At 41.6% G+C, this 13590-nt stretch overlaps 1 protein-coding gene across 2 annotated transcripts in view; it reads right to left on the bottom strand.

Annotated features, from left to right (window-relative positions):
• LOC123515121 (E3 ubiquitin-protein ligase RNF103-like) overlaps nt 1–13590 on the bottom strand; it is a 41265-nt gene that overhangs the window by 13954 nt on the left and 13721 nt on the right. For both annotated transcript variants that reach the window (XM_045273562.1, XM_045273563.1), the window contains exon 6: nt 4171–4423. In XM_045273562.1, the coding sequence (XP_045129497.1) occupies nt 4171–4423 (253 nt within the window). The remainder of the gene's footprint in view (nt 1–4170; nt 4424–13590) is intronic.

Genomic DNA, 13590 nt, shown 5'->3' with positions numbered 1-13590 from the left:
TTAGCATCCATGTAGCCAGCATTGTATTCACCTGCCACCTGGGCTGCAGTAAAATCCAGCTTACTCTTTGTTGTAGCAAGGTGTTTTGAGTAATAGAGCCATATTCTGCTATGGGAAGGTTCATTTGGATTTTGCGTAAATCCTCTAAGGTATCTTTTTATCATGGTGTCATTTTCCCACGTTTGTGTCATGTGCCATCAAAGCTGACATCCATGTCAAGATCACCTGACACATCAGGTTGTCTGTCAAGTTCTTCTGAATAATAATGGAACAAAGCTTCCCTGCTTCTCTTGAACACATCTTTTATGTGCTCTAATGTTTGTTCTTTGATGAAAGTGTAATAATGTGTGTACGTCTTGCGAGCAAAGTGCTTGATGCTAAGGAGGCTACAAATCTTTTCTACATCACTATTTGCAAAGCTGCACATCATTGCAGCATAGATTAGCATTACTTTACTAATTCTTTTTTCTCTGCATTCCACTTGGTTGTAGGAAGTATTATTTACCACAATAAACTTACCTTAGTGGCACTGTATTATTACAGAGTTGTGAATTTGGTTAAAATAAATTTGCAGCGCATATTACCTTCTTTACAAACCTTACACGCAATGTTATGTGCAATATCCTCAAACACCTTCTTCTGGACTATAACATGTTCATCAGAGGCAGATGTTCTTTTTGTAGGAGATGAAAGAATCTGTTCTCTCTTTTGACTAGAATTTGTGTTTGGAGTAGCGGCTGCAGCATTAGGTGCCGAGGGAGGTGCACTTGCCGTATCACATTTTCCATTTCTGTCTCTGCCTGTCTCTTCAGTCTTCCGTTTTTTACTTCTCTTGCTTTCTGTATGTATTCCGTTTTCTTTTTAAGTCCTTTGCTGGGCATTCTCATCCTATAGCAAGCCTGTGAGGGTCTGAGAACAAAGATTTCTTGGGGGAATAATCCGCCATGACATGCATACATCTTTCTCGGGAGGTTGTCGAGCCACTGAGCACTCCACAGACTAGGCTAAACATCCACATTCCTGGTGGTGGAATTGCTTAAGTTCACAATGCACTTCAATTAGAAAAAATCATGAAAAGATTATTCCTACACCTATAAATGTGCTGAAAACGTCAGTCCAGTGTGTGGGATTTAAATTCCACGTGGGCCACAACCACATGGCATCTAAATCTGGGAAAATGACTTAGAATTCAGTGATTCCTTTGAGAATTAGTCAGAGTGTTGCCAGATGATTGTGAAAGCTGATGATGTACTATAGTAAAACTAAATTGTACTGACCCATAGGGTGTTGTTCGCCATTCTGCCAGATTTCGAATCAAAACATTCAGCCTATACTACTCATGGTTCTTTAATCATAATATTATCAACAAATGGTGTTCTAAGAATATTCTGACTATTTCATTAAATAGCAGGTGATACAAATAAGTGCTATATACCAAATCAAATTAAGGTATTTCATGGATATGTATGACGATGTGGCATATCAGATCAGGCGACGTTGCCACTCGACCTGAGGTGGGATTTCCCCGGGGGAAGGGGAATGAGTCAGGTCACCACGCAGGTGCTAATTAACTCACTTTTCATCTGGTCACCACGATGAAATGACACACTGAGCCAAAGTGAAGAGGATCTGTCCCAGCGCAAACAAGATATGCATCACAGCACCACAACCTTATCAGCGTTTCTTTTCCCCACTCATTATATTACACTGGATATCTCGAGAGGACATAATAATAAATATTAAGTAAATTATCAGCCTCATTTTCACTTTTATAACCAGCACCTTTACTGTATTTAATTTACCTATGGCATCTTCATGTCTTGTCCCACCCACCTCATTTTTTTTTAGTAAAGTCATGCATTAAATTGAATCAAGAACAGTTATTCCATTTTTCCTTGAAGTAATGAGAGATATGGCAGCGTCACACAGATTCTCAGTCTCGCTCTACATGTCAGTACAATTTAGTTTTACTATAATCTCAAATACTCATGATCTTGGGTTTTTAATCAAATTTTTGTTATCTATCCCCTTAACCCTTAACGTACAGTGATCGTTTCAGGACGATTGTTGCATTGCGTGCGAAGAGGCAGGGATTGTTCCAGGAATCATGATTTTTCCGTGCTAAACGTTTGAATCTCTCCCCCTCACTAATGGTCCTGGGGCAAGTAGAGGTATCTGGCAACTTTTCTTGCTCACCTCCTCAAGCCTTGAGACATATGAGGCCCCGCGTGCCAAACAATCGTAACCCTGAAATTTGAGATTTTGAGATAGCGGCTGCTCCATGGAGTAGAGGGGTGTAAAAGTCATATGGTGATGCCGGCCAAGCCAAATTCGACCTTCTAGGTACCTACAGCAAGGTGCAAAGTCAAGTGAAAATACGTGAAAAAAAGTAGCGAGATACCTGCTCAATTCTGTGCCAAAGAATAGTAACCTTCCCAGCCCAGCTGTTGCTGCCTGACGTGCGTGACCCAATCAGCAGCGCATACGGCTGTGACGTCACTCCCACGCTACACCTCAGCCAATGACAGCTCTCTCTCTCTCTCTCTCTCTCTCTCTCTCTCTCTCTCTCCCCCCCCTTGACAGGTGTGTGTCAGACTAGCCCTTTAACTTGTAAGGATTAATATTTATTTTTCTTGCTCGAAAAAAATAACAAAAATTTACTTTTACAGCTATCATCATGAAACCTTCACATATTCCAAATTAAAACAAGTACTCTTAAAATAATAACTTAGAAATGTTTTAAGAAAAAAAAAAAAAATTACTGCTACTCAGTGGGGTTTAATTAACCCAATGTTAATAAACCGGAAATCTTCTGATTTACTATCAAAACCTAAATAACTAAACAGAACTATCCAAGACCTTTCATTTCATGTATAATACTTACATATATTTTGACCAATCTTAGGTGCATAATCAGTGTTTAACTTTAAGCGCGTTTTACTCAAAAGTAGGATTTTCAGGTTACGATTGCTTGGCACGCAGGGCCTCATATGTTCCCACACAATACATTATCTTTTCCCATTTCGAGGCGACCTCTGGCAACCCCCGTGACCCGGAGGGGGGAAATGGTACTCGAATGATGTTATGTCAATGTTACACGTTAGTAACATTGAGGACAGTGATGAAAATGAAGACAGTAAATTTTTTTTTGAGACAAGAAAGTGAAGACTCCAGTAGTGATTCTGATATTGATCTAGGAGACAGAGACCAACCCTCACAGCGACATTCATAAACTTCCTCACATACTCCCCTTGAGCAATGTGCTGGTGTGTCACCCATGGTTGCCTCTACAGGACTGTGTTTGTCAGCCAAGTCACGTGAATCCCATTGCTAATAAGAGTTGCCAGATTCCAATTATTATAGAAATCCACAATACTTGTAATATGTGGTTTCTTTTTCTTTTTCTGTTTTGCACATCATTTTATATATCTGAGTTTGCATTTTCATGACATGAAATTGCAAAAGTTCATACTTTTACATCAAATTCAAATACCCGAAAGGAAAGAGAGAGAGAGAGAGAGAGAGAGAGAGAGAGAGAGAGAGAGAGAGAGAGAGAGAGAGAGAGAGAGAGAGAGAGAGAGAGCACATGCACTGTGTTATTGGAGCTTCGGGGGTATTTTTTAGCGGCGGGTTCTGCCAGGGGTTCGGGGAGAATTTTTTGATATGCAATAACTTTGCTCTCAGAGGTCATAGCATGTTGAAAACTACATCGTTGTACTCAGAATAACACGGAGAAATATGCTTTTATAAAGAAAAAAATCTTTTATCATTTTTGACAGGTGTCATTTTTCCCTGCTGTAACAGATGGAAAGTAAATCAGCTCTCCGTACTTTAAGGTTTAAAGAGTGTATCTCACATATGTGGCAATTCCACTGATACTGACTTAATCTCATGTTGGTTGTGATAATTTAACCCCTAGAGTCATTTATCCCACAAAAAATAAATAAATAAGTAAATAAATAAAATAAAACAAATAAGTAAACTAATGAAAAATAAACAAATAAAAATTAGAAAAACTTCATTAAGATATGATGACTTAAAATCTATGAATACAAATAATTCTTAAACAAACTTTTGATTTAGAGTGACACTGATGATTTATATTTGAAACAATAATAATATGAACAATAAGGTCATAAAAGTAAAAACAGTCCAATATATCTATGGTACCTTCTTCTCCTGAATGTGAGTTGTGTTCAGCCACACCTCCTCCAACTGCTTCACATCCTGGATGGGCTCCACTCTAGACAGTATTCTTCCATGAAGCCATGACAGGACTGAGTTTGCTGAGAGCTGGGCTGTAGATACAAAAGTGATGTGTTCACGACCAGATAATTTCATGAGGCTTTGTTCAGATGTGTCCCTCTCAGGTGGCAGGATTAGCAGCAGCTGTGGGAGAGTCCATCCCTGGCGAGCACAGAACCTGGGAATGTGGACCACACTCACTACTTTTATCATGACAAACGTAATATGTAGAGTGCTTCAATTCCTTCATAATTCTTTTGTTGGTAAAGCAACAATTCATTAGTTCTATGATAAATGGGAAGTCTATCTTCAAATCCAATTGTTACAAGTATGAATTAGATTTGTTGTTCTCTAAATTAGTTCAGACTAAGAATATAAATACAGTGAAGACTCAATACTCGAACTTAATTCATTCCAAATGTCTGTTCGAGTATTAAAAAGTTGGAGTATTGATAGCTATAAATCAGGTAATTTGTTCCATTCTTAGCAAAACTTCAAGCTTATAAAAATTTAAATGTATTTCTTTTTTACAATTTTGATTTGTACATACCATAAGTGAAGGCTGGTGATGGATAACTTAGAAGAGGAGGGGAGGAGGAGGGAGGTAGCCGGAGGATGAGTCACCATCCATGAAAATGTCTTTGTAACTTTTCTCCTGGTGTGATTCCTGTGAATCCACTAATGGAGTGCTGTGGCTCACTAACACTTTCACTCTCATCAGACTCCTTATTTTCATCACTGATAAGCCTCTTATGTGCCATCATAAGTTTCTAAATGAAAAACTACGACAGAACACAGAAGAATGTTGTTTTTCTCAAGACTGTGGCAGGACTAAGGATGCGCAATGGCATCCGGTATGCCGGTATTACCGGTATCACTAATAATATGGTATCAGAACGGCACAGCAGCAGCAGTGAGAAGATAGATGACAGAGCTTTGTATAAGACCAAATGTGCGGCCATTTGATTACCAGATATTTTCACCACTAAGTCTTTGGTGTTAATGTAAGTTTATAAATTAAAAACTACAGATAGAATGCAGAATATTATTCTGGTGATCGCAGCAGCACAAGTCACAACTGGCGGAGGGAGAAGGGGGACACCAGGGGGCCTTTGTTTACAACCACATGTGTGGACATTCGACTATCAGGTATTTTTTCGAGTATTACATCAAACTTTTGCATTCGAGTATTGAAAAGTTTGAGTACTTAGACGTTCGAGTATTGAGTCTCCACTGTACAGTAATCGCTCGTGTATCCGGATTATAGCAGCCAAGGCCTTGATGGATACGCGAAATATCCGGATACGCGGAATTTCCTCTACCAACCCCTTATAAATTGAGAAAAAACATGTATATAACCCAAATGGGTAAGAAAACAATGAATGAAAACACATTAAATGATTGTGTATACAATAATGACTTCCTGGAGAATGATCAAATGATAACATATTAGATACCTGCTTCTCTAGAAAATGTGAGGGTTGGGAAGGTGCCATCAGCAGCATCATGGCAATTTGCTGTTTCACTCCTGAACTGGACACTATCTGTGTCATTATTAGTGTGTTGAAGTGAGATAATGATAGTGAAGTATTTATTGTTGGTCTGGTACAGGTTTCTACCTTTGTCTCAACATCATTTTTTGTAATAGTGTTATTGTGAGAGCTATGTCATGTAAAGTTGTGATGATGAAGGCAGTAAGAAAAAAAAGCGTTTGAAAAGATCATAGCAGTCTTATGATATAGAGAGAGATGGTGGAGAAGCCTGGCAGTGAGGCATGGGTGAGGAAGGTCTTGGACGGGGAGATAACACGCATGATGGAGGGGAGAGGGGAGGCCAGAATTGAAAGTCCATCTGTCTCACAACAATACATTTGTTTGTTTGTTTCTAGTTGTCTTCTCTTCTTGATGTTTCTCATTCTAATTCTAGTCAACTTATACCTGTCAGGCAAAAATTAGAGAGCTAAATGACACACCTCCCTACTTGACTCCTGGCCAAGTACTGTGTAGGGCGTGAGTCAGGCTATGACACAATCACACAAGATGTTTAAAAATGGCTTCCTGACGGAAAGGTTATCTAATTATCAAAAAATAAACTCATAAATGACAGAGCAGCTCATCTTGGCCATTTGATACTTAAAAGTTCTGCCTTGGAGCGTCTCACAGAAAAATATAAACAAACAACAGAACCACTTGTCGCTGCTAGGCTGGAACAATATATATATACATACATACAGTAATCGCCCGCGTATCCGGATCGCCACTATCTGGAATTTGCTACTATCCAGAGCTGCCCCCAAGCGTATTCAAACCTACTGCACGAGCGATTCCTCGATCCCGCTACGCGGCAGTACTTAAGGCGACGTCACATTAGCACTTTTTCTGTCGTCTTCAACGATTTCCGTTGGTTTTTTACTGTTCTGTCAATTCTTTCCGTCGTCTTCAGCCAGACAGAACACACCGTTTTCTTCTAGAGTAAATTTTTTAGTCAAATTAAGATTCATGGTTTCTAACCAAAACTTTTATAATAAAATTTATTTTCTTGCTAATTGGAATGATGCTTTAATCTCAACTTAATATCATCTTCATAAGAAGATGTAAATGTATATATATACAGTAAGTCCTCGTTTTACACTAGAAATGCGTTCCTCAAAAAGCTATTGTAAACCAGGGGTGTGGAGTCGGATTTTCAAAAGTCCGACTCTGACTCCGACTCCAGTAAATTTAAATGTTGCGACTCCAACTCCAACTCCGACTCCAAGAAATTTTAAGGTTGCAACTCCAACTTTGACTCCGACTCCGATTTTTTTTTTTTTTACAGCACAACGATAGTCTATTTTTTTTTTTTTTTACATCAGGGATGGTGGCCAATGGAAAAGATTAAACAAAAAGCCCACTAGTTGCCACACCCAAAAAAGACGAAAGTTAAGAGAATCAATACTTACATATTTTCGAGTCAATCCATAATAAAAGTGTACTTGACGATTATATAATTATCATAGATTAATAAAAATTATCTTTATATGTAATGCTTGATTGGACACATCCTCCACAAAGTCAATTTCTCCCAATTTGTAGGAATCTCCATGAAGTGGAATCTTTACTCGAAAATTTATCACGTAAAGGAGTTGGAGTCACTCATATTTTTACCGACTCCGACTCCGACTCTGACTCCAATTCCGACTTCGACTCCGGCCAAAAGTAGCCGACTCCTCAACTCCTCGACTCCGACTCCGACTCTGACTCCACACCCCTGTTGTAAACCGATATTAGAGTAGACCGAACCCGTTTTAACATGTATTGGATAGGAATACGTTCCAGCTCAGTATGAAAGTTAATCGAAAAAAGTAAACAAACATCCATCTCAACCTTCAAGGTTTCAATAATAGACACGGCCTTTACTGAAATGAGGCTCAACGAGAGTGGGGCATGCTGGCATGTTTGGCTGTCTATCCAAATTTTAAATAACCCTCCATCCGATCCATAATGGGTTCCCGATGTTTTGTCAGAAATTTTAACTGCAGGCTTGAAGCATTAGCTGCTGCCTCCTTAACACTTGAAGCATTCCTCAAAACAGTAGCAACTGTTGACTGTGGTAAATTCAGGGAACGGCTTATGGCTGACGAGCCTTCCCCCAAGTTCTTTTCTCTTGACTATATCAAGCCTCGTTTCCAACGTTAACCCCTTCAATAGGGTGACGCCTATGTAGGCGTCATGAAGCCCCAGTAGCATATTCGGTGACGCCTACGTAGGCGTCATATTTCTTTTCTGAGCTTTCTTCAGTTCAGTTGTCCCGTATAGTGTGTTGGATACCAACTACTCACGCCGTATGCTGTCCTTGAAATCCTAGTGCTTCTCCCACCATCCTTGTCTCCACCAATCACTAAAGATAAGCTACATGCATCCCGCCTTGTGTCTAAAATCCCTAATGGCATAGACTGTTCCCATCTCTCTCTCTCTCTCTTACAGGTATCCCTTGGTTAACGATAGGGTTCGTTTCCCAAAAACAGATCGCTAACCGAACGATCGCTAACTGAGGGATTTGAAATTATCAACTACATACATGTATTTCGCGATGCGTAAATAAACGACACTTTCTATGTTGTTAGTTGTTATTTACACCTTTAGAATTGGTAGTACTTACCTTGAGGAGTGGATGTGATATGCGTAGTGTGTTGTTTTGTGCCCCCCGAGGGACACAGGGCCTTGGAGGATTAAATCTCATCATGCCCACACCCGACCCAAACTCGGTCAGCTGCTTCAAACCCTTCAAATTCTTGAGAGAATACGTTTTCCAGTGGGGGTGGGTCATCCAGGCTCTCCTCATCGTCACTCAAGGTTACGGTGGATGTGAAGGATAGATTGGATGTGGGTGGAGTTGTTTTGGAGGTGGATGGAGTTGTTTTGGAAGTGGGTGGAGTTTTTTTCGAGGTAGCAGGACGAACTTTGAAGTACGACGAGATGACTCCTATGGAAGTAGATGGGATTGCTTTTGAGGTGGATGGGGTAGCTTGGGAGGTGGATGGAGTTGCTTGATCGGTAGATGGGGTTGCTTGGGATGTGGATGGGGTTGCTTGGGCGGTGAGTGGTTTGAAGAAAGATGAGATGACTGTCTGTTTTGCCATCCTTTTCTTTGCCTCAAATAGTTCTTTATACACTTTCATGTCATTTTCTATAGCATTAGTCACGCCATTACTTCGGTTTGGGTTGGGGTCATTCTCCTGGAGAAGATGTATGGCCTGGTTAATATGATTAAAAATCTCCTCGAAAATCTTGACGGAGAGGGTTCTTTCAGGCTCCTTGTCCTCCTCCATTTCCTCCAAAGTATTTTGTTTCTCCAACTCCATGAGGTCGTCGTTGAGAGAGGCTCAGAATGACTGTCCAGCAGTTCTTGTCGTCATTCTCGTCCACCTCATTGAAGCCTGCCTTATGGGAGATATGAGCGATGTCTTTCCTTACTGCTGTAACATCGACAGGGACTTCCTGTTTACGTTCCACGCACTCAGGCCACAAATTACGCCAACATCCATTCATTGCCGACTTGGACACCTCCTTCCATGACTCGTCGATGTTGTCGATCCCTTTTAATGTTATAATCCTTCCAAAATTGTTTCATGGTCGGCTTGTCAGGGGTGTCAATGCAGGCCAACAGCTGTTTCATGGTGCGCCGCTGGTAATAGGCCTTGAAAGTAGCGATGACTCCTTGGTCCATCGGCTGGATGAGGGCAGTTGTGTTTGGGGGCATAAACATGACCTCAATATTATCTGCCCAGTCATTCATGCTCTCTGGGTGGCTGGGGCGTTGTCACACAGCAAGAGAAATCTGTTAGCAATGTTGTTTTGGGCAGCATATTCTTTTAGGAATTTGGAGAGGTATCCTGTCACGTAACTTTGCATGATAACAGTCGTCATCCACCCTTTTGTTTGCCTTCCATACTACGGGCAAATATTCCTTAATATAGCCAGACAGAGCTCTTGGGTTTTGGGAATGGTAAATAAGGCATGGTTTAAGCTTAAGATCACCAGCGGCATTCCCCCCCACCAATAATGTTAACCTGTCTTTAGATGCCTTGAATCCTGGTGCCGACTTCTCCTCCTTTGCTATAAACGTTCTCGATGACATCTTCTTCCAATACAGGCCTGTCTCGTCAAAGTTTAGAACCTGCTTGGCTGAATAACCTCCTTCCTCGATGCGCTCTTTAAGCAAAGGCTTGAAGGCGTTTGCAGCGGGTTGATCCGAACTCGCTGCCTCCCCACTAACCTTGAGGTTGTGTAGACTCCCACGATGTTTGAAACGTTCAAACCACCCCTTACTGGCCTTGAAGGACACTGTCTCGCCTATGTTGAATTCTGGTTTCAGGTCCTCCCACAGGCTCAGTGCCTTAGTAGTAACGAGTTGGGTAGAAAGAGGCATGCGGCGGTGTGTGTGGTCTTCAATCCATAGCCTCAGCAAACGTTCCAATTTTTCCATAATCGGTTCCCTGTTACGAGTTGTTGTGTGTTTGTGCAGGTTTGTGACTTGGTTGGCCTGCTGCTTCACTTGTACTTTTTCTGGAGAACTGTTGATACAGTTGATTGAGATAAACCAAGGGCACGAGCAATAGAGTTTACCCCTTCACCACCCTCATGACGAGTCACAATGTTCAACTTAATATCAAGGCCAATGCTCTTTCTCGATTTTTAGCCTTATCTCCCGGTGGAGAACAATCGTTGGGTCGCTTGGAAGCCATCACTAAGTTCACTTGATCACAAATAAGCACAAAAAGAAGTTTAGAGCGAGCGTGATAGAGTTGTTGTTGCACAATCAAAACAGCGGGAAAGACTGTGGTGTGTTTACTGCACGGGCCGCGGGTGGATGGAGGCGCTGCGATCGCGATTGCGATCGCGATTGCGATGGTCAATCCGATCGTTAACCGAATTTTGGCGATCGTTAACCAAAAAATAGGGATTAATTTGGAGGGATCGTATGAGCGAAATATCGTTAAGTAGTCGATCGTTAACCGAGGACACCTGTATATATATATATATATATATATATATATATATATATATATATGAGGGATATTAAGAGTAAAATTTGTGGTTACGACACCAATAACAATTTTCACCATTAGTTGTTCAATTCGGCTATCGCGTTTTCGGCTATGGCACGGCTATTTTGGCCCCAATTGGGCGCGATAGCCGAGAGTTAAGTTATATATATATATATATATATATATATATATATATATATATATATATATATATATATATATATATATATACACACAGTAATACTCCGCTTAATCAATGTTTGTTTAATGAATTTCCGGTTTAACGTACTGTATAAAGTTTGACCAAAAAATTCGCATAACGTACAACCACATCCGTTTTAACAAATTTTCTGGGTTTGAATTTGCCGAGTGAGGGACCGAATGCGGTAGCTTCGCTGTGAACAACAGTGTGGACTAGGAAGGACCTGAATAGGCTAGAGGTGCTGCAGAACATGACAGGCAGGATAGCGTTAGGTGCCAACAGGTATGTGGCAGTGGAGGCGATATGGGATGGAGTACATTTAGGGAAAGGTTAGCTAAGGCAGTGTTGAGGTATAGGGTTAGACTGCAGAGGATGGATGGGAGTAAATGGGCAAAAAAGATGTACGAATGGAACGTGTATGGACAGTGGGCACAGTCGTCGTTTAATATAGAAATTTGGGTGGGTGGAATAGGAATGCTTGTCAGAAGAGCCATAGGACATGGAAGTGTAGATGCAAGTAAGAGAGAAATCAATAGGCGTGTGGAAGAGAATGGAAAAGCAGAGTGGAGGAGGGGGATGAGTGAGAAGACAACGCTAGAATGGTATCGGAGAAAGGACCGGCCTAGGCGTGAAAGTTTTTATGATGGGAGCCGTGGGGGGGAACTGCTGTTCAGAGCCAGGGCCAAGTCCCTGGAGGTGAACAGCAGGGTGTATAGGTGGAAGAATTTTTTTTTTTTTTTTTTTACATTACAAGGGCACTGGCCAAGGGAAAACAGTGTTGGAAAAAAAAAAAAAAATCCCACTGGTTGCCAGGCCCTGTTAAAAGGAAAGTAGAAAGAGAAAAAACAAAAAAATCTAAAAGGAGGGTCCAGTTAACGTAAGAGGTGTCTTGACACTCCTCTTTTGAAAGAGTTTAAGTCATAGGCAGGTGGAAATACAGACACAGGTAGAGAGTTCCAGAGTTTACCAGTGTAGGGAATGAAGGAGTGAAGATACTGGTTAACTCTTGCATTAGGAAGATGGACAGAATAGGGATGAGAAGAAGTAGAGAGTCTTGTGCAGCGAGGCCGCAGGAGGGGAAGGCATGCAGTTAGCAAGTTCAGAAGAGCAGACAGCATGAAAACAGCGGTAGAAGACAGATAAAGATGCAACATTGCGGCGGTGACTTAAAGAATCAAGACAGTCAGTTAGAGGAGAAGAGTTGATAAGACGAAAAGCTTTAGATTCCACCTTGTTTAGTAAAGCTGTGTGTGGATCCCCCAGACATGAGAGCCATACTCCATACACGGGCGGATAAGGCCCTTGTACAGAGCAAGCAGCTGGGAGGAGAGAAAAATGGACGAAGACGCCATAGGACACCTAACTTCTTGGAAGCTGATTTAGCAAGAGTAGAGATGTGAAATTTCCAGTTTAGATTTTTAGTGAAGGATAGACCGAGTGTGTTTAATGTAGAGGAGAGGGGAAGTTGAGTGTTATTGAAGAAGAGAGGATAGTTGTCTGGAAGGTTATGTCGAGTAGATAGTTGTAGAAATTGAGTTTTTGAGGCATTGAACAAAACCAGGTTTTCTCTGCCCCAATCAGAAACAAGTGAAAGATCAGAATGGAGGAAGTAAGGTGTGTGAAGTATGCGAGACGGGTGTGGATGAGACAGTACGAGTAGAACATTTGATGCTGGAGTGTGAGGGGTATGGGTGTGCAAGAGACAGGATGTTAGGTGTAGTGACAGAAGAGATAGGAGTAGAAGCATGTAGTGAGATGAGAGAGAGGAATGCTAGGGAATGGATGGAGTACCTGCTGGGGCTGTGTGTTGAGAGACAGGTAAATGGTCGGGTGATTGAGGGTGTGAAAGATTTCTTAGCGAGTGCCTGGAGGGAACGTATGAGAATGATTGAAAGGCAGGGACCCCTCAGGGACAGGGATGGGGATGGGGAACAGGTGTGAATGTGATGAATGATGAGGGAGGGGGGAGGGAGGGAAAGCATTAATGCTTCAGACTTCCTGCCCCACTCTTCCATTTCCAGGTGTGTATGGGAGAACGCCGATCCAAAGGCTACACCGACAGCAAGTGCTGGGTGACTCCCAACTCAAGCTCAAGCTCAAGCCTCCTGCCTTTGTCTCTGGCGCTCCTGGTGCTGGATCCAAGATTCTTTAACAACGTCAGAGCAGCCTCTTGCAGCGAAATGGCATCCATGAACGCTTGGAGGGACGGTGACAAGGTTGCTATCAGGTTGCTCTGAGGTTGCTGGGAACACACCCTCTCCAGGTGGTGTGACTGTCTTATATATGCATTTATGTTCACAAAACAACATTTCTATTAGCTTTTTACAAATCTTGCCCCAAGGAAAGATTGTTTTGTAATGCATTAAGTGAAATCTTACATGGAATACCAAAAAATAAAGCAGAGATGAGATGAGCCACAGACAGCGGGAGACTCGCGGCCACTCGGCCGCTTCTTCTTCTTCTTGTGACCCTTTTGCTTGCGCGTTACTTTCATCATGATGTTTATGTTTTCACTCCTCTATTGCCTGCTATAATGGATATCATAACTTAGTATTCATATACGCTCATGCCACGAGGATAACCTCGACTCCGTGGAACTGAGTGATAGTGAATT

The sequence above is a fragment of the Portunus trituberculatus genome, chromosome 38 (assembly GCF_017591435.1).
Source record: "Portunus trituberculatus isolate SZX2019 chromosome 38, ASM1759143v1, whole genome shotgun sequence".
NCBI lineage: Eukaryota > Metazoa > Arthropoda > Malacostraca > Decapoda > Portunidae > Portunus > Portunus trituberculatus.
Note: the sequence above shows the minus strand (reverse complement) of the source record. Positions and strands in the feature narration are given on the sequence as shown.